The sequence below is a fragment of the Akebia trifoliata genome, chromosome 12 (genome assembly GCF_017979445.1).
Source record: "Akebia trifoliata isolate Shusen 1 chromosome 12, ASM1797944v1, whole genome shotgun sequence".
In the NCBI taxonomy this organism is placed as follows: domain Eukaryota; kingdom Viridiplantae; phylum Streptophyta; class Magnoliopsida; order Ranunculales; family Lardizabalaceae; genus Akebia; species Akebia trifoliata.
This window is the reverse complement of record NC_141386.1, coordinates 34,466,279-34,486,819: the sequence shown is the minus strand read 5'-3', so window position 1 is coordinate 34,486,819 and position 20,541 is coordinate 34,466,279. Positions and strand designations below refer to the sequence as shown.

The following is a 20,541-nucleotide window of genomic DNA, read 5'->3' as shown; positions in this document are numbered from 1 at the left end:
ATCTTCTCTTCTAGAAAAATGCATCTTTGAGTTATCCTTCATTTCGCCATTGCTTGGGGCCTTTGGAGAGAGTGCAACAACAGAATGTTCCATAACAATGAGAGCTCGTCTCACATAGTGATTTTAGAGATTTTGAGGTTTCTTTTCTTTTGGTCAAAGATGAGTAAAAACTTTGAGGGAGTGTGCTTCCAAGATTTTGTATTTAATTGAAAAATCGTTTGTGACTCGTAACACTTCGCCATGCATGTATTTTTTCCTTTCTTTCTTTTTTTTCCTTGTTATTTTTTTTTTTCTTGTTGTTTGGGGGCTATCTCAGCCTCCTCTTCTCCTTTTCTTCATTAATAAAATTTATATTTATCAACAAAAAAAAAAATATATTTTGAGTCATGCACATAACCATAAATGCTTCTCTATTGTATCTCGATGAAAATCATCTATGATTCTATAGGCACATCCACGTCAACAATGTCTGAAACGATGTCAATTTCAATGTTACTTCAACATTTTCCAGAAAGTGTTTGCAAATGGTCCAGTTGAACCTACTCTGAAATCTCAGTAGCCATTAGGCTTTGGGGGCTAAGTTGTGTGCCATATATGCACCCTCAAGATGTGCCACCAACAAAATCTTCCTCTCATTAATGTCTTTGATTCCTAAACCCAAATTAGAAATCATGGTGAATAGAAAAAAAAAGATCAAAGGTTTCCTTCAAAGTTGTAGAGAAATAATGAAGAAACTGAACTATCTCACCCAGCGGTGTTGTGGGGTTGCTTAAAATGTTAAAAACCAAGCATTATTGTCTTTGCTCTCTCTTGCAATGATTCTAACAAGTACAACAATATATTCATTCTACAAGGAACTTGTAAAATTCACTAAGCTATCGGTATCTCGAGCTCTCCTGAGCCCAGGAATCTTGAGAACTCCCTAACAAATTTGACATTAGCATGACATGAAAACCCTTGATTTTATTTAGAGGTATCACAACTCGCTTTCTGCCTTCTTGGAAGAAGGAATCGAAGAAGCAACTTCTGGACCAATAACTGTTACAAATCAAAGACATAACTTTGATAAGAACCAAGGCTAAAAAGGTGAGAGTTCGGAGCAAGTCGTGGAAGAATCACAAACCTTGAGGCTGAGGTTGAGGATCAGATTGTTGTTCTTCTTGAGGGGCTGTTTGTTCTTGCTGCTGGGTGGCAGATGCTTTTACCTGTGCTTCCACTAAGTACTCTCCAATATTAAATGGTTTGTTTGGGGGTGAAGCACCATCTGTATATATAGGAAAACTATATTAGTCTGCTCTCAACGATCCTAATATTTGAGAGAGAAGAGTTATCTGGCATACATCATTAACCCAGAACAAAACAAAACCTAGTGACAGTCTCATTATGACGCAAGTAGAAGAATATTCTTCATAGTTTGTCAAATAGAGGGCTCGTGAAATGGAGTGCTTTATTTTGGGGCTAGCAAGGGGTTTCCAAAAATATAAGATCAATGAGAGTCAACAAGATAAACTTGTAGTTCAAGCTATTTCATTTAGATGCTTTTGAGATAATTATGTGTTTTTTTTTTCCCTTGATATGCATAGTTCTCTGCTTTAAAGTAGTTTAAGACATCTTCCTCGAGTTAAAATGGACTTGGCTCATCAAACAGAAAATCAACCATTCTGATTTTTTCTGAAGGACCCATTAACTTCCATTGCATTCTGATTGCCAAGAACTTAAAATGGTCAAGAAATTACTTTGGGTTGGAGCATTTGTGCATTGAGGGTGTCGAGCCGGTAGGATTGACCAAATGACGACAACATATTAAAGGTTTCAGTTTGAAGGAGAGAGTCATCACATTTATAGCATTATAAAAGCCTTGAAATTTCTAATCAAACATTATTTTCTCATTAAGAGCTCTTTCAAAGGGTTTGGGCAGAATTGTGTAATTGAGAACACCTCCACCAATTGCCCGAGCTTTACTTTAGAGTAAGGGCAACCGGCAGGAGCTAGAGAAGCCCAGATTTCTTCTAGTTGTGTTTTCGAAATGAAAGTTGCACATAGAACTCACATTGAGTTTTAAGGTTGGTTTGAACAGATGGGTTTCCCCAAAAAGCCATGTTAGAAACACAAACCTTGAGGCAGAGGTTCAAGTTCAGATTGGTCTTCTTGAGGAAGTGTCTGCTGTTGGGTAGCAAAAGCTTTTAGTTGCTCTTCCGTGGTCTTTAAGTACTCTTCGCTTGAGTATGGCTTCTTTGTGGGCAGAGTACCATCTGCATAGATAAGAATAATATTCTTAGTTTCTTTGCTTTGCCTTTTTAATGCAACAAAATGGAGAGATGGTAAAGAGAGGCAGAAAATAAAATAAAATAAAATACATATAGTTTCGGAAAGTTGCAAGGTTCAATAGATGTCTGTGAGAAGCCTGTAAAATGGTTGGGGGATTCCTTAAGGCATAACTAAATAAGCAAATATTCTGACTAGGGAACCAAAGTGCTACAATTTTGTCCATTCCCCCAAAAGGAGATGCTTAACTTACTTGGATCAACTGAGGCCTGAGAATTCTCATTGTCAGCAGAAGGTGAGGCGGATGTGGTGGTGTCGGTGGTTTTCTGTGAAGGTGGAATCTCATCGAGACCAATCTCCCGTTCGAGAGTACTCTTGAACTCCCTTGAAACTTCCTGGTGCAAAATGGGAATCATCAAGCCCATTAATGCATCTTCACAAGAGCTAGAGTACAATAATTAAAGTGAACCTTATTCACCCACCTGAAGCTCTCTAATTGTTGGTTGGAAAGCACGCAAAGTCTTTCCCAGATTTCGAGCTACCTACAGGTAAACAACTCAATTGAGAAGTCAAAAAAAAAAAAAAAAAATGATCGTTTCTCATGAACATAAAATTAAAAAAAAAAAAAAAAAAATCATTATTTCAAAAGCTAGAAAAAAAAAAAAGAACACAACAATACCTCCCGAAACCAATATTGTTGGTGGACGGAATTTATTAGGACACTGTTTTGAAATTTAATGGAAATATTTGCATGTTTTGTCCGTATCTCCTTTTTCACTTTGAAAAACCAAAGAAAAGATTATCATTCAGCATAATACACACATTCTCAAAAAATCACTCATTTCACAGAAAATGTAAGTTTTGAGGGACTGGATCCTCTGTAGTACTTTTTCCCTGCAGTTCCTTGTAGTGAATTTTGATGGTTGAGGGAGCGTCATGTCACAAATACAATAATCCATTCGTTAAAAAACTGGCTTTCAAGGACCGTCCATTTTCAAAGCTTTTGATCAGGTTTAAAAAAATGTTTTTTTTTTTTTTTCCAATCCTTAAAATAAATATAAAAAAATCTGATCCACACTATGATCCTTGATTTCTATCCTTGTTTCATATGTGTCGGGTTCTTCCAATAACTTCCATTCCTTGCCAGTAGGGTGGGGTTACAATATCTTCTCTCACAAAAGAGGCATTTGTGGGCTATTCTTCCTTTGGCCATATCGTGGGGTCTTTGGATGGAGAGAAATAATAGGGTGTTCAAAGTCAAGGAGAATAATACACACATGGTCTATATGGAGATTTTGGGCTGATGTATTTCCATTTTGGGGGCTATCTCGGCCTAACTTCTTTCTTTATAAAATCTTTATACTTATCCAAAAAAAATCCACTACAAGGAATTGCGGGGAAAAAGTACAATAGAGGATCCGCTCCGGTGTGGGATCCCTATTATTCCTCCAAGTCAAAAGTCAGAATGATAGATACCTAAAATAACCCAACCATGATAAAGCTACCCCTGAACTTAAACACCCTTTAATTCCCTCATTATCCATTGCTCACCTTAAAGAAATTCCTCTAAAAATTGATACAAAAAAAGTGTTCAGGTTTTACTACCAATTATTCAATTGGTCTTGGGACGATGTTTGATTTGAAAATTATGATGATGTGGCATAATTAGAATCCTATTTTTTCTCACTCTACGTTGCCTTTTTAATTCCCCCCAAATATTTATATATACCAAATTAAAATTACAAGCTAACTAGTAAGAATATTTCACATTATTGCCTTTGTTTGTTAGAAATTGAGAACAAGTTCTAATCTGATTAAGGAGGACAGCTATTTCTGCATATGTAATTAAATGAATAAAAAAAACCTCTGCTTTCAGCAACAGATGAACAGCTCACCTCAGCAAGACCTTTGGGACCAAACACTAACAAAGCCACCACCCCAATAACCAGAGCTTCAGGAGCTCCAACTCCAAATAGAGAAGCATAAACAACCTTACCTTTAAATCTTCTCTTTCTTTCTGCACCACACAATTATAATTAGAAACATCAGAAAACGGACCTAAACGCCCCCCAAAAAAAACTGCCCTAAAACCCACCAAAAAATGGAATTTGGAAAACCCCAACAAAATTTACAACTTCATGTACCAAATTTGAGCCAATTTTTACTGAAAATTACTAAAAACCAATAAATGAAAGGAAACCCAGATGGGAAAAGTACCTGTTTTAACAGAATTTTGCCTGATTGAGATACCCAAATGCTTCAAACCGTTCCAAGGTGAAAATAAACTAAGACCCAGTTGAGGAACCGATGTGGAGAGCCGAAAATTGGGGGTTTTGGGACATAAAGCTACAGAAGCAGAGATGGTGAATATGGTTGTTCTCTTTGGCGTGGATGAACACAAAAATGTTGGGGTATAAGTGGTGGAAGCCATTAGAGTGGTCAGCTGCGCAGATACTGTGCTTTCCTCACCTTGTGTGCTTTTTAGAAAGAAAAAAAAAAGTTACTGAGGGTATTTTCGTCACTAAAAAGTGAATATGGCGAGGAGAGTGATTCTATTGGCACACCAACTCTTACTAACAACACATCAATCATTACAGAGATTGGTGTGATATAAGTGAAAGTTAGTGTGTTAATAGAATCTCTCATATTTAAATAAGGGGATTTCTTTTCAAAACATGTGCAAGTTATGGCTAAATTCCAGTTTCGGTGCACTGTTCAGTTTAATTCCCAAAATATGTTTTTTCGTTGAATTTGTCATTTTTATAATTAACGAATTTGTTGATAAATTACCAACAAGATCACTAATTTGGCAAAATCGTTGGTATTTTATAAACGAATTCATAAGTCACAAAAGTGATGAATTCACGAATTCGTAAATTATAAAAGTAACGAATTTACTGTAAAAACAAGTTTTAAGAATTAAAATGAATAATATACCAAAATTGGAATTTTCTCATATTCAACGAATGAAATGGAAATTCACAAGAGATGATATCAGGGTTTGATTTTGATACCAAAGAGCGCTTAGAGACCTATGTGAGCATGACTTTAAAACTCAACCAAGAAAGTTGGAATCCTAATCTATGAGGCAATAATGTGAACCATCCGTCACATTGATCATCAGAGATGACTGATTTTATATTTTAAAAATATTAACCAATTAATAAAAACTCAATCGAGTCAATTGAATTATATATTTTTTGATATAAAATAATTAAATTTTTTAATGATTTAAATGTTTGGTAAAGTGAGATTTTGAGATTGACCATCTACTAATCCTCTCTTTGTGAGATTTCTATTGGGTCCATCTTTATCCTTATTTGATGTGTTATACTTAATTCTATAACTACGTTATCATAAGAAAAAGTTGTACGAAATATTAAAATAAAATCCTACCTCATAGAAAGAACTCATATCATTTGCATGATGAAAAAAAAAACCTAAGAGTCATGATAATATGATGCCCCCTCTGACACACGCCCCCATCATAGAATCATAGATCATTTGTTTCTAGATTCATAAAAAAAGGTTTATGTTTATGCTTATCCCGAGGCAAATTATCTATGATTTTGTGATGGGGGCAGGGGAGTAGAAAATTATTAAACAAAAACTAATTGTGTGGATTATGAGTCCACAAATTGACTTGGGTTCAAGTACTAAGATGGGTTAGAAATATTTTTAAGATTTAGATTAGTATTAATTAAGATTAATTTGAGTTGATTTGTCTCTACAAATTGGTCAATTTCAATAAAGTTCAATTTCTACGTACTATGAGAGCTATTTGATTATTTGCTGGCGAAGAACCAATCTTTCAACAAAGGCAGGCTGACGCTGTAGGTTTCTCACAAAATCCAAACGTGTGGTTTTATAAGGTAGTTGGAAGGTTGGAAACAACTTTTGAAAGTAAAAGTTGCTCCACTCCTTTGTAAACCCCAACTTTGGACTCTGTAGATCCTTTTTTTTTATACCGAAAAGGCCAAACCTATTGACCTATAACCCGTATATTATCTTAAAAACCATTCCTCTAATCCCCAACTTGGAATCCAATCCACAGTGATAATACCTGAAGAAGAGGCCCGCACCACACTTTCGAAGTCTGAATGGAGGTGGACCACTCGATTTGTTGTCTTGTCTCATCTATGAACGAGTCCGAAACGTCTCGGATGAGTTTTTTTATACGTTTGAGTCCTCTTGTTCAACAATGAGAAAAATGCACTATGATTTTAAATCTCATTCGTTATGTTTAACTTGTCTATCCATCTTGTTGGTGGACAATATCGAGACGTATTGTACGAATCGTCTCGATCTCAGACGAGATTTAAAATCATGGATGGTCCACCTTTAAAATTCAGACTTTAAAATTTTTATTTCTGTTTGTTTTGTTTCAGATTTCATACTTTAGAACTAATTCAAAAGTTTTGAACCAACAATGAGGGAATGCTGGATGAAACTTCTGAAGTCTGATTTCTAACTTCAGAAGTGTTACCAAACATAATATTAGAAGATGAAGGAAAAAAGAGTTGGAATTCTCTATGATTGAGTTTTTTGGTCCAAAGAGCCATTAAATCCATAGCAATCAAGGTCCCTACAATTAAGTTTCAAAATCTTTCATGATCTATTTCATCTTGGTCCATAGAAGTTATATCTTAGTTTAAGACTCGGTAAAAGCCGTGATCAATAATTTATTCCTTATTTTAGATTTTGATTTAACGTAAATCTATTATGATTAGCCAAGGCTCATTTGAGTTGAGCAAATAATTCTTTCTCCTCTACTATATATACGATCGTTTCATTCATCATCTCTCCCAAGCAAACAATCACATCATATCATCGATCTTAAACAATCAATCATTTCATTCTTCATATCATCATTGGTGGTCAGATTTTTCAACAACAATTACCCTTTTTTTTTAGTGGGTTTTTTTATTCGTAAGCTTGTTTTAATGAGCTCAATAACTCAGTGTTGGCATAGGATTTGAACCCAAGTCTCTGGTGACGACAATTGATCTTAAAAGACGGAGGCAACTGATTAAGATTTTTTATTTTATTAGATCCATATCTCTCATATTGAACTCTTATAGTTGGCAACATGTTTGGCAAAAAAAAAAATTTTCATCAACATTTTTTTTCAGGACAAAGGCAATATAACATTTAAAGCTATATATATTTTTTCAATGTTATGGAGATCCCTCGATTCCTATAAGTTTGAAATATAATATAATCAAATTTATAAAGGTACATCGCATACATTTGCATGAGATATACTTTTAATCTAATTAAAAATTACTTGCATTATTTATGAGAAGATTTATGAGTTTCTAATTAAAAAAATATCATTAATTAATTTACAATAATATACAATATTTATTTGCTTTTTTGTTTTGTTATGATAATCGGGTATCCCTAGCTGTAGACAGCGGATCGAGCCTGTATCTGAACTTTGCTGTCTATAAACCATGGTCTTGTCCAAGGATTAGTCTTGGGGTACGTACAACACACATTACACGTATCAAATAAGTGAGGGTGCACCCTCACAGGTGGTCCCTAAGGAATTAATACTCATATTGAGTATCGAACTCACAACCTTCTTTCCCGTAAATGGTTGAGATCATCTTGAACTGAAATTTTATGGGGTAGATCCATCGAGGGTACAAGAACACAATGAGGGTGGCCTACTCAATGGATGGTTGAGATCGATTCAATGACATTAGTTGTCAAATGCAATAAATATTTTTTATGTATGTGGACTCTAAAGTCCACGAACTACCAAACACCAGCTAATACTCACACGTGTAGCCATGACGCCACTTTGATAAGTGACTTATGACATCATCATAGGATAAACACGAATCTAGAGACTATTGTTGACTTGACTAAACTCCTTAAGATTATATAAATTTTCAATGAGAAACAGCCCCAACTACCACAATATATGCCACACATCACGGCCTAAGCTTTGAGTAAAATAATAATAATAATCAAATACAGTACACTTCATCTCTTCACTGTTGTCCCACGGATCACCACCATCGGATCACAAAATGATAACTTTCGACTAAAAATTGGCCCAAACCCTAATTATCAATGAAAAATTGGTCCAAATCCTAATTATCAATTACTACAAAATTTTCAAATGCTAAGAGTTTAATACATAGTATAGATCTATAAACAAGTGTTTGAGTTGATGGCAATGATGTTAAGATAATGTTACTGGTAGGATGCACACGAGCTAACAATGGAAAGAAAAATATAGAAGAAAAAATTACATACAAAATATAGAGTAGGCAAGTTTAGTGTTTTAGATTTTTCCATTAATTTCTTCAATTAAATCTACAAAGAAAATTTATTGAAATATATATATTGTAGAGGGTAAAAGCTGAAAATGATTTGGACTCTACATATGTCCTGATCCGAACACAAGTCAAAGCAAATTAGAGGAGAATCTGCTTAGAGTCAGTGGTGCCTAAACATGATCTGCGGCTCAATGACTGAGTAGGCCCAAATATTAGCTCTGCCCAGATGTAGGTCAGAGTCAATATTTACCCCTACCCAGCTTGAAGGGCAAAACATGATTGAGTGCATGTAGATCCAAGTCTATCTCTCATTCTATTAAGATAAGGGATAAATATCAAGAATCTAGGAGCGTTTTCGTAGAATAAATTACATTCATTCTAAATCAATTCGATTACCTTTTTAGTGAAGAGTTTCCATAAGCTGGTCCAAAGATTTTGGGAATCAAAGAGAGGATTTCCAAAGTCTAGGGATTACAAGAAAGTCTTATATAAGGGAGAAAGATCGATGGAGAAAGGACTTTTTTTTGTTGGAATTGAGAGCTTTATTTCAAGAAAGATTATCTTGGGCATTAGATGATTCTTGGCAGGTATCATACCAATGCTACCGGGTGGTTGGAAGAGCAAGGAGACACCATCAGAGTTAAGCTCAGAATTACCTCCATATATATTATATATATAACGAAGAAGAAGAAATAAATGTGTAAGATTGAATTTTTCTTATCTATATTTTATGGAGATAAAAGAGGGGAGATGCATCAAATTGAACAACTTTAAATAGAAATAGAGTTTATGAAAAATAAAAGAATTAAATATATATAAATATATATATATATATATATTATAAATATTATTCTTCTTTTCTCTTTATTAAAAAAAATATAGTAAATGTATACCATTCTCTTTTGAAGAAAGTAAAGAAATATCTTTTAAAAAATCTTGTATCATCATCAAATCTTTTGGTAGAAAATGTGGGATGGATTGAATGAAACTTTTCCCCATTCAATTATGTATAAAAACATATTTTCATTTGATAAGTCAATATCTATTTTCACTATCTCAATCTATTTATATATATATATATATATAATATATATAAATATATATATATATATATATATTTTCCATACTTTTACACTATTAGTTGTGTTGCTTTCATAGCCAATTGTCATCCACTTTCAATCCAAATAAAATTTGATTTAAATGCATGTACCCACAAGTGAGCCCTAGTGACTAAATGCATACACCCTGTAATGGTGGCTCCTCACATAACCCTAACTCAAGCAAATATCCATCTTTTTTATTTACTTTTCTAATCAACCACCACCCACTTAAACATGTGGTGTGCTGGTGTGGCTTATGCTTTGTAGGACCATATCCTGGCTAGACCAGCTTACAAAGGGCCAGGGTATGAAATTGCCAATATTTGCATGATCTAGTGGACCCTTTTTTGGATTTCACAACTTCACTCCACCAACATAAAATATTCAAAAGTTAGGGTTTCAAGAGATAGAATTAGGGCACAAAGCTAGGGTTTTGACCCTACTTAATGATTTTTTAAGTTATAAATCTGTCTCAAATGCAAAGTTCATTATCAAAATGTTAAGTAGTATTTGAGCACACTTTTGGGGGTCCTCACTAGTCAAAAGCACTTCATGGTTTGAACTTTGAAATAACGATTTGATAACAACTAGACTTTGCACTTCTGGATAAACACAGAAGCTTAAAATAGACAAAAATGAGAAATTATCAATACTAGCTTCCTCCTTCAAACCTTTTGAGAAAATTTGACAAAATTTAAAGTTACAATTTTTTCGAACAATCCATTAATGGTTAAGATATCCTCCATAATATTTTAAAGATATTAATTAATGACCTAAAAAACTGAAATTTTATTATATAATTAGCAAATATCTAAAGAAACTAATTCGGAAAAATCACCTCTTAAAATTCTCACAAAATGACCAATTTTGTAGTCATCGTTCTTATTTTGTATTCTAAGTTGCACCAAGTTTTGAAATAGAGGTTTGGAAAATAAGATGTGGTCTTCCGTTTCAAATTAGCTCACCAGTTTAAATATCATTGAAAAGTTTAATGATTTTTTAACTCAACTTAATAGCGTGACTCAAAAACTCAACTAATGTGAAAAAAAAAAAAAAGACTTATATAATATAAAAATCATGAAAATTGTTAATATTTTATCTCTTTTTTTTTTTTCAAGAAAAATTAATTTTGGAATCAAAAGTTAGGGTTTTGAGAAAGTAACTTTTTTACATTGTTATTGGAGCTATAAAGTGTGAACTTTTTATCTCTTTAAAGGTGAATCAAAGTGAAAAGTTGAAAAACATTTTTCACACACAAATAGAGATGGAGAGAGTGAAAGCTGCTTATGATAGCAATATAGTAACCTTAGTGCGGACAAAAGAGAGGGACTGCCGTGACATAAAACCAGAAAAGGATAGTCGTGAGTGTTGCCATGAACCAACCGTGCAAGTTAGTTAAAAAAAAAGAAAAAAGAGTAGAATATAAAGGACACACCTTATCTTACGCACGAGGGGGTGCATCATCACTAATCAACAAGGGAATCAGCACACGTGCACACATTGACAAAAAAGACCATATATAATAATATTCAGAAACAAATAATTAATTAAATAAAGCAACTAGGATAATTCTTTATTTTATTTTATATTTGAATCAGTCAAGATTCAAGAAGTCGAGACTACCCTTGAAAACTGCTTTAATTACCCAAATTCCAAAATGCTATGTGTCATTTTTGGGCTCACCAATCATTGGGCCCACATACTTAATGATTGATGATTTCAAGCTGGCAGATTTAAGCGAATTCCATCATGGGCCAGCCCCAAAAATCTGATAAAAATGCCTCGTATCCAGTGATTAATCAGATGTGGGCCCAAAGGTGTGTTGTCAAAATTTGGTAAGTGGAGTGATACAGTGTAAGTGTTCACAACTTAAGGTACGTTACTAGCAATTTTCTAATACTAATAATGATCATCAATCAGACAGAAGATCTGAGTCCAAAAAGATTATCTGATCAAAAATGATTACAGCCTATGTACTAGCGTTGGGTCCCACATCTGCACGTGTAACTGTAAGAATCTCACTGAAAAACACAAATTAATAATTAATAATAGATAAAAGGGTAATTATGTCCATTATCTGATTCTTTATGTAGAGACTGAAAGCCATTATTAATAGCCTAAAGTGTGGTTGGGAAGAACTTCATTATTTAGAAATCAAGTTATTGCCGTGTTTGACCTCAACACATCTAATTACATGGTAACTGCGTCATCTGGAGAGAGAAAGAGAGAGAAGATTTTTTGGTTCTTCTTCTATAAATCATCATTTCTGACTCTCTCTCTCTCCCTCTCTCTAAATTTTCTGTTTTTCTGATCGAATCTCTGAATTTCTTGCTCAGATGTTTGATTCTCATCTGAAAATTGTTAATTTGTGGTGAGTTTTGAGCAGAGAGAACCAGATTTGCAATTATAGTTGGTGAGGAAAGAACTTAGATTGAATTAGGGTATTTTTTTTAGAGAGAGAATAAGAGATGAGAGGTGTAAATAACAGTGTGGAGACTGTAAATGCTGCTGCAACTGCGATCATTACTGCTGAGGCTCGAGTCAGCCAACTACAGTTCAGGTAATCTCTTATTTGATTCATTTGTTGTTGTTTTTTGCCTTTTTGTTATAATTTCAGTTTAATTTTGTTGAATTACAGCTTGTTTTTGTTGAATTATTGAGTTTCAAGTCCAGTTCTGTATGATTTGGTTCTGAGATTCAAGATCCATTTGAGTTTCTATGTTTTTAATTACTTATTTTTGGAGAATTTGAGATCTAATTTGTAGTTGAACAAGTTCTTGATTTGGATTCAACGTAATTTTAGTGCTCTTTATCAATTATTTTTTGTGTGAATTTCGATGGTTGACTTGTAAAGTAAGGATCTATTGGCTTTAGATTGCGGTAAAAATTTTGTGCGAACTTTTTCTTCTGGTGATCTGTAAGTTCCATGGCTATGGATGGAAAATATGGATTAAATTTTAGATTTTTAGATCAATGATCCAATACAGTCCCTGTAGTTTGTTTTGAAACCAATAGGTTCTTATGTGGTTTTTATTTCAGCGCACGTTTGGTTAATTTCGGTGTCATGGCCAGCATGTAAAAATACTCATGACCATTGAATATGGAAATAATTCAATTTTAGGTTTTAATTTTGGAACAGACAGCAATTCTTAGGATTTTTATAGATAAAAGGACTATAGCCATCATGAAAATAATTTCCCCTAAGAAATTCCCATTTGTCTTTTTTTTTAAGGATAAGACGACACATTTCCTACTTCTGTTTCTCACATGGTTCTCTTTATACCTGCTATTTTATGAACTGTGGAGAGCTGAATGTAACCGTCCAAGAATTAATTGAAAAATGTACGTAAGTGAATAACCCATCCAGGAAATACAAGAATTCTCTATGATTAGATGGGAAGTCAGCTAACAAAGTTATCTAGGATGTTTGAATGTGTCTTACTTGGAAAGAAAAATTATGAGTACTCATGAGGAAGGGAACTAATTCTCGAGAAGGTGAGAGAACCTTTCTATGTGCACCGAAGGACATTAGCTTCGGTTATATAAACACCTTGGAGTTAGAATTGGAATTTTCTTGTACATAATGAAGTGTCTTAAGTTTTTTCCTTCATTCCCTGCTCCATCAAACCTATTGAAGCACTTTTTTCCCTTGCTTCATATCACACTTTATTTATTTTTATTTTCATGACACACTTGAACCTGATATGTTGAACTTCATTTGGTTTCTTCTTTGTTCCCCATTTATTTATTATGTATAATCTAGTTCCTGTAGTTAAGAGATTCAAATAGGACAGGGTTTGATGACTACTATATGAATTCACTCCTACATGCACAATGTGGAAAGTTTTGTGCATGGATAAGGAGAGAGGATAATTAGCAGCAAAAATTTGAAATGAAGAATGATTTGATTTTACTTTGTTTTATTATTTATGTTAGTTTTTTTTTTTTTTTTTTTTGTTGGTGGTTTTGTTTTTGTGTGTGTGTGTGTGTGTTTTTTTTTTTTTCCTCAACTGAAGAAGGGTATCAGAACCTTCCAAGGTTGTGTTACGCAAACTCAATTATATGTGCTAAACTTGGTTTATTTATGTGACTGAAGTGAGACTCAAGGATGGTTTGCTTTCTGTGGTCCAAAGAAATCTTTAGCTTGGATATAACTTTTGATTAAAATTGTGTTTTCCCAGAGCACAACCAGATTGTGGTGCCCTTGGCCCAAGGATTTCCTTATCAGCCCTTAAGTAAATTTTACGTGGACCAACAAAGCCTTACTCTTATTACTTTAATATCCATCAGTGGAAGTGTTCTCCATTTTTGGGTCTGGCCAGGAAGTTGTTCTGCTTGTCCGCAGCTTATCACAGAAACTATAGAGTCATATGTGAGGCTTCTCAATTAGTGACTGCTCCCCATTAGGTTTGGGATTAAAGGTTGTCCTCTCTTGGCATTTAGCTCCCTAGATTTTCTTGAGAGTCTTGTGGAGATGCAACTCCTAGGACAACCTTGGGAAGGCTTACTTGGCTACAATGGGGTTAGCTTCAGTGTTGTTTGGGTGCTGCACTTGGGAGAATCTAGGTCTATGATAAGTTGGTTACTTGTGGTAACTGGGAGTCGGTTGAGTCTTAACTTTTCTCAAAGAATCATTGCTTAAGGTCTTCTTGTTAATATCTCACATGAGTTAAGGTCTATGAAGTGGTGAAATACAGATTTATTTTCATGTCATTTCCGCTTTTATCTTGCTTCCAATTGGGGAACTCATACTGCGTGTGAAGATATCTTATATTAATTGATCTACTTTTATCATTTACTAAACGTAAGCTAATTATAATCTCTCTGTTATATGTTGCTGAACCTGACAGAAGAGAAGATGGGGAAGTTTGTGGAGTGGATACTGGTGTTTTGGATCTCATAAACAGGGGAAGCGAATAAGCCACGCCGCCCTTGCCCCTGAGCCAACAATGCTGGGAACTGATGCGACTGGTTCTGAACTTCCGACCCACCCACCCAGCATTATGCTACCCTTTGTCGCACCTCCCTCTTCTCCTGCTTCATTCCTCCAATCAGGTCCCCCTTCTGCTACCCAATCACCTACCGAAATGGTATCCCTAACCTCCCTCTCATCCAATGTTTACTCCCCTGGTCCTAATTCCATTTTTGCCATCGGTCCTTACGCGCACGAGACCCAATTAGTCTCTCCACCCATTTTCTCGACCTTCACCACTGAACCATCCACCGCTCCCTTCACTCCCCCACCAGAATCTGTGCATCTCACAACACCTTCATCACCAGAGGTGCCGTTTGCTCAGCTGCTGACCTCTTCACTGGACAAGAACCACAGAACCAATGGAGACTCTAAAAAATTCTCACCATCTCACTATGAATTCCAGTCTTACCAATTATACCCTGGAAGCCCAATTGGTCACCTCATATCACCTGGCTCGGTAATCTCAGGGTCTGGCACCTGTTCTCCTTTCCCTGATCGCGAGTTCTCTTCTAGTGGACACCATTTTCTCGAGTTTTGTGCAGGAGAGCCTCCCAAGCTCTTGAATATTGGTGGGCTTTCCACCCGTAAGTGGGGACCACAACAAGGATCCCTCTCTCCAATGCCAGATGTCGCTCAACCCACCAACCAAGTCAATTCCCTTGTGGAGAATCAGATTTCAGAGGTTGCATCACTTGCAAACTCGGAGAATGGGAATCAAAATAACGAGGCCATGATCGATCATAGAGTGTCATTTGAGTTAACTAGGGAAGAGGCTTCAAACTGTGTGGAAAAGGAACCAGTGGCATCAGTTGAAGCAATAACAGTGTCTCTACTGGATACAACCGTAGCGGCAGTCGCAGCTGAAAGAGATGGAGTTGCTAAAGAAGAAGAGACTGCTAGTGAATACTGTGTTGGGGAAACTTCCAAAAACATGAGTGAGAAAGCTTCGGGAGATGGCAACGATGAAAAGTCACAGCATCGACAACAGGAGTCACTGCATCGACAACAGCCTTCCCTCACTACTCTTGGCTTAGTCAAAGAATTCAAATTCGACAACACAAAGGGAGGAACCTCTGATAAACCCACCTTAGGATCTGACTGGTGGGCCAATGAGAAGGTTGTCACAAAGGAGACTGGACCCCACAACAACTGGGCCTTCTTCCCTATGATGCAGCCAGGTGTCAGCTAATTGCGTTAATGCCATGATCGAAGGAGATTGAAATCGGATCATTGATGAATTAAGGTGATATTGGAGAAGAGATTGTGACAGCCTTGCATATTTGATAAACTGATTATACTACGGCATGGACTGTTTATCGAATACTTCTCGACGACCGACAGGAAAGAAGAAAAAGGGTATGAGCTGTTTTTTAAGTAGTTAGGGTACTGTTCTGAATTTTGACTTGGAAAATAACTGCATCTACTAAGATATTGTGTTGTTGATTTCTCATTTTGATATGTAATAATGACAAGAAGAAGCAGAGGAAAAGTGATTAATTCTCTTGATTGTAAAAAAAAAAAAAAAAAGGTTCAATTTACTTGATATTTGATAACATGTAAATTTCTCAAGCGTGCACGGGTCAAACATTGAGCTGCAATCTATATCTATTCTGTTCAAGCTCTATAATATTGTGAAGAAATGCTTGAAGTTGATCTGATTACACAGAATATGCAAGTGTTATTTCCTTCAATGTTATATCTTTGATTTTGTGTGTTCTAACCAGCCTAATTGCTTTTGATCCGAAGCCATTTGGTACTGAAAAGAAGGCTGTAAAAGCCGCCTTAAGCCTTACGCTCAACGTAGATCGATATCTGAACACAATGCTTAATATCATGGATCATCGTTCTTTTGGCCCATTGATCCCATAAATAGTTGGCCCACTCCTTGAAGAAGTTCTAGCTTGATTTGCAATTTTTAGCCATTGAATTTGACCATTTTCTTGTTATGGGCTTAGTGAAGAGTCAATCTGAATCCAAGGGCTTGCAATGATACGAAATACATCAAATGTCTGAATCGGTCTGATCCGAAATAATTTTGGATTGGATTTGGATCTATCCCAATCCACTCCAAAAAAAAAGTTGATCCGAATATATTTTAATAATTTTTTATTGTTACTAATTTCATATAAATAAGTTTAGATAAAATGTTTTTGTCTTTCTGATTTCTCCCATAATATTTGTAGTTGGAAAGTAGATTATTTTTTTTTTTTTAATGTTTTAAATATTAATAATTTAAAAATAAGGCATGTGTACGAATTTGGTTCGATTTCATATTAAGGATGAAATAAAGCATATGAGATTTGGTTGACATGTTCAGTAACCCATGTTTTAAAATTTGTATTGGTCTGGTACCAAATCAATCCGTTGTCAGCCCAGCCCTACTGCCTGGCGGGGCCAAGGGTGATAAGGCCAAAATACATTGCCACGTGGCATATTAACAGTGTGAATGATCCTAGATTTTGCAGAAAAAAAACGTAACATAATTCAACACATACGGTTTCTTGGTTCGAATCTTCGCCGTCGTTTCGAACAAATCCTTTGTAGGAGTCAAAACCACTTCCGCCCTTCTTTGACTATAATAAAATGTACTTCTTTGACTTTCTAGAAGACCCACGTCACGAGACCTCTCCCATTCTTTTAAAACGGAGAACTTGCCCTTAACCATCCAAAAGAAGAGAATCTCTCCTCACCAACACCAAGCCATACCTAAAAAAAAGTCCTAATTCATCTCCTCTGTTTCTGTTCCTTTGTTGCAGAGAAATTAAGAGTTATTTTTAGGGTTTAAATGCCTCCTTTTGCAGGGAAAATCTCTCCTTCAAACGGGTTCTTTCAGAAGAAATCGGAACCTAACATCATCACCATTAATGTTGGTGGGCAGCTCTTTCAAACCACAAAACAAACCTTAAACCTTACTGGTTCAAACTCCATCCTTTCATCGATTTCTACAAATCCTTCTTTTGCTCAATCTGATGTTCCCTTTATAGATAGAGACCCTGAGATTTTCTCAATCCTTCTTTCCCTTCTCAGGACTGGAAATCTTCCATCCAAAGCTAAAATCTTTGATCTTCAAGATCTTATCTTTGAAGCCAAATTCTATGGTCTCGATAACCTTCTTGTGTCATCTCTATCGAATCCCTCTCAATTCGAAGCTCTTAATCTCGAAAGGTCTCTAATTTTGCCTCTAAGTGGTAGAGATTCCCCTTCTGCAATCTCCACTTCTCCTTATGGATCTGTTCATGTCGCTCACGGTAGCAAAATCACATCTTTCGATTGGTCTCTGAATCGTAAATCGACGATTCTTACCCAATTCTCAGTTATCGATTCTGTACTTGCGCTTTCTCCTTCTGTCGTCGCAGCTGGTGCTACTGACTTCTCTGGGCTTCAAATTCTCGACCTCGATAAGGGTTTTGTTAAAGAAACATTGAATTGGGAAAATCAAACCAAGTCTAGTTCTACAGTCCAAGCTATTGGTTCTTCCCCTAAATACTTATTTACCAGCTTTGAATCCGGTCGTCGAAATTCGAATACCATAATGGTTTTCGATCTTCAAGGGAATCTCCTCCCAGTCGCAGAGATCGGGCACCGTGAAATCTTTGGTGCCGAACTCGATTCAGCCATCCCTGCAACCAAATTGAAGTGGGTATCAAGTTACAATCTTCTTATGGCGTCGGGTTCTCATGGAGGACCTTCAGGAGTATTGGGTAACATCAGATTATGGGATATAAGGTCTGGTAATGTACAATGGGAAGTGAAGGAGAAGATAGATTGTTTTTCAGATGTAACTGTTTCGGATAACCTCTCTGCAATCTTCAAGGTTGGGGTGAATTCGGGTGAGGTTTACTACACCGATTTGAGGAAACTTAATACTGAGAATCCATGGGTTTGTCTTGGGGATGGAAGAAAGGGGCATAAAGGGAAGAAAGAAGGTGTTGGGTGTAAGATTGAAAGCCATGGAAATCAGGTGTTTTGCAGTAAAGGAGGAGATGTGGAGTTATGGTCTGAGATTCTAATAGGTTCTTCAAGAACTAGTGCAGATGAGTTAGAGGAGAGAGTTTTTAGGAGGAATTTGATGGGGAGGATGAAGGATATGGGTGGAAATAGAATAACCCATTTGGGTTTTGGAGGAAACAAGATGGTTGTTACAAGGAAAGATCAACAATCTGTTGAAATTTGGCAGAATTCTGTGAGGGGGTTCTGATCTTCAAACTGTGTGTTTTGTAAACTAGTAGAGATGTTAGATGAAATTGTTTGATACGAGATTTGCTAAATTCATAACAGAAATTACAAGTTCTTTATTTTATTTTTTTTGTAAATTTTCTTTTAATTCAGCTTGATTCTACTGTAATTGTTTGTAGAAAAAGTTTTAATTGTTTGTTCTTATAAGTTGTAGGGATTAATTGATGGAAGACCACCAAATTAATAGAGGAAATCACAAATTCTCAACTTTTTTAATTTAATTGTTTACTCTGCATGATTATTTTGATCACTAAATTCATAAATTCCTTGTTCTTGTTTTATTATTATTATTTATTTTTGACTCAGCTTGTTCGTCTGTAAATGGTTATAGTGTTGATTAATAAGAACAAAACTTGTTTTTGTTGACCAAATCTCCTGTTGTTTTGACTTGTTTGGTATTTTATAAAAGAACACTTTAAAATGTCCACTAAGCCAAGCATGGTTTTAAAAGTCTCCAAATGGATTTAATCAAGGAATTAATTGATGATTTATCGATCAATCATCAAACATGGCAACATTTTTACCCTTCGAACTCGAATTATTATCTTTTTCAACTTTCAAATTCCCATAACACAAACAAATTTTTAGGGAAGTGGAACATGTTGGTTTTATGGAGAAATCCAAATACATCATCTACATCATTTCTAAAAAAATCTGTTTTTTTTTTTTAATTTATAACAAAACTCTCTTAAAATTATCCGAGTTAATTGAAAATCAAAATCCCCTATGATAGTTATGGAATCTGACCTTAATTAATGTGTTTTATGAATAATATTTTATAAAATAAATCTTAAATGATGATGTATTTTTAGTAAAATTTATAAAAATACGATACATATATATATATATATAATATATATATATATATATATATATATATATATATGGAAATGTTCAGCACCCTAAGTTTTACCACACACTTTAACAAACGTTTTTTGTCCTACATGGGTTAGAAGTTTTGGAATGAGTTGATTTTTGGTGAGGATGATCTCTATGATTAGAAGATCATCCTCCCTAAAAATCAGCCCATTCCGAAATGTTTAGCCCCATGTTTACACGTTGAAAAATCGTGGACCGTCCATTTTTTGTAAATCATTTTTGATGGGGTTAGAAGTTTTGGAATGAGCTGATTTTTGGTGAGGATGATCTCCTCACCATAGAGATCATCCTCACCAAAAATCAGTTCATTCCGAAACTTCTAACCCATGTAAGACAAAACGCGTTTGTTAAAGTGTGTGGTAAAACTAAGGGTGGCGAACGGGACCCTATATATATATATATATATATATATATAAATATATAATATTTTCTCTAAATATTTTGATTATAATTAATGATAAATTGACTCGAAAAAAGTTATTCAAAATTCATTTGTTGGTGTGGATGTGTGTATGAAACCATAGATCTTTTCTCTTGTGTGTCTCAAAGAAAAAAGATGTATGGTTCAATGCAAACGCCACACAACGAGTCAATTGCGAGTTGCTTTCAGCTTACTATTTTGATTATTTACCCTATCCAAAAAAAAACCAATTTTATTTAATTCTGCGATACTCATAATTGGAATCTTCTGTAGACAACTGTCATGATGTTGAAATAAGGAATCGTGGAAAACAAGGAATTAATCGACTACCGAAAAGGGACAGATACCAAGACAGAGGAGCCATGTGAATTG

General features: G+C 35.1%; 3 protein-coding genes across 3 annotated transcripts; 2 read left to right on the top strand and 1 right to left on the bottom strand.

Moving 5' to 3' along the window:
* Nucleotides 1-726: 726 nt before the first annotated feature.
* LOC147389810 (sec-independent protein translocase protein TATB, chloroplastic-like) lies at nucleotides 727-4,751 on the bottom strand. The gene is made up of 7 exons (XM_086419368.1): nucleotides 4,483-4,751; nucleotides 4,161-4,282; nucleotides 2,748-2,807; nucleotides 2,519-2,660; nucleotides 2,115-2,252; nucleotides 1,124-1,264; nucleotides 727-1,038 (listed from the first exon to the last, which is right to left on the bottom strand). Exons 1-7 carry the CDS (start codon nucleotides 4,694-4,696, stop codon nucleotides 977-979), a joined length of 879 nt encoding a protein of 292 aa, XP_086275494.1. The 5' UTR covers nucleotides 4,697-4,751; the 3' UTR covers nucleotides 727-976.
* Nucleotides 4,752-11,818: 7,067 nt separating this feature from the next.
* Nucleotides 11,819-16,301, top strand: LOC147389809 (uncharacterized). The gene is made up of 2 exons (XM_086418377.1): nucleotides 11,819-12,218; nucleotides 14,509-16,301. The coding sequence occupies exon 2, from the start codon at nucleotides 14,608-14,610 to the stop codon at nucleotides 15,820-15,822; it is 1,215 nt and encodes a 404-aa protein (XP_086274503.1). The 5' UTR covers nucleotides 11,819-12,218; nucleotides 14,509-14,607; the 3' UTR covers nucleotides 15,823-16,301.
* A 988-nt stretch (nucleotides 16,302-17,289) lies between these two features.
* On the top strand, nucleotides 17,290-18,978 carry LOC147389808 (BTB/POZ domain with WD40/YVTN repeat-like protein). Its single transcript, XM_086419265.1, has one exon. The coding sequence runs from the start codon at nucleotides 17,419-17,421 to the stop codon at nucleotides 18,829-18,831; it is 1,413 nt and encodes a 470-aa protein (XP_086275391.1). The 5' UTR covers nucleotides 17,290-17,418; the 3' UTR covers nucleotides 18,832-18,978.
* The last annotated feature ends 1,563 nt before the right edge of the window (nucleotides 18,979-20,541 follow it).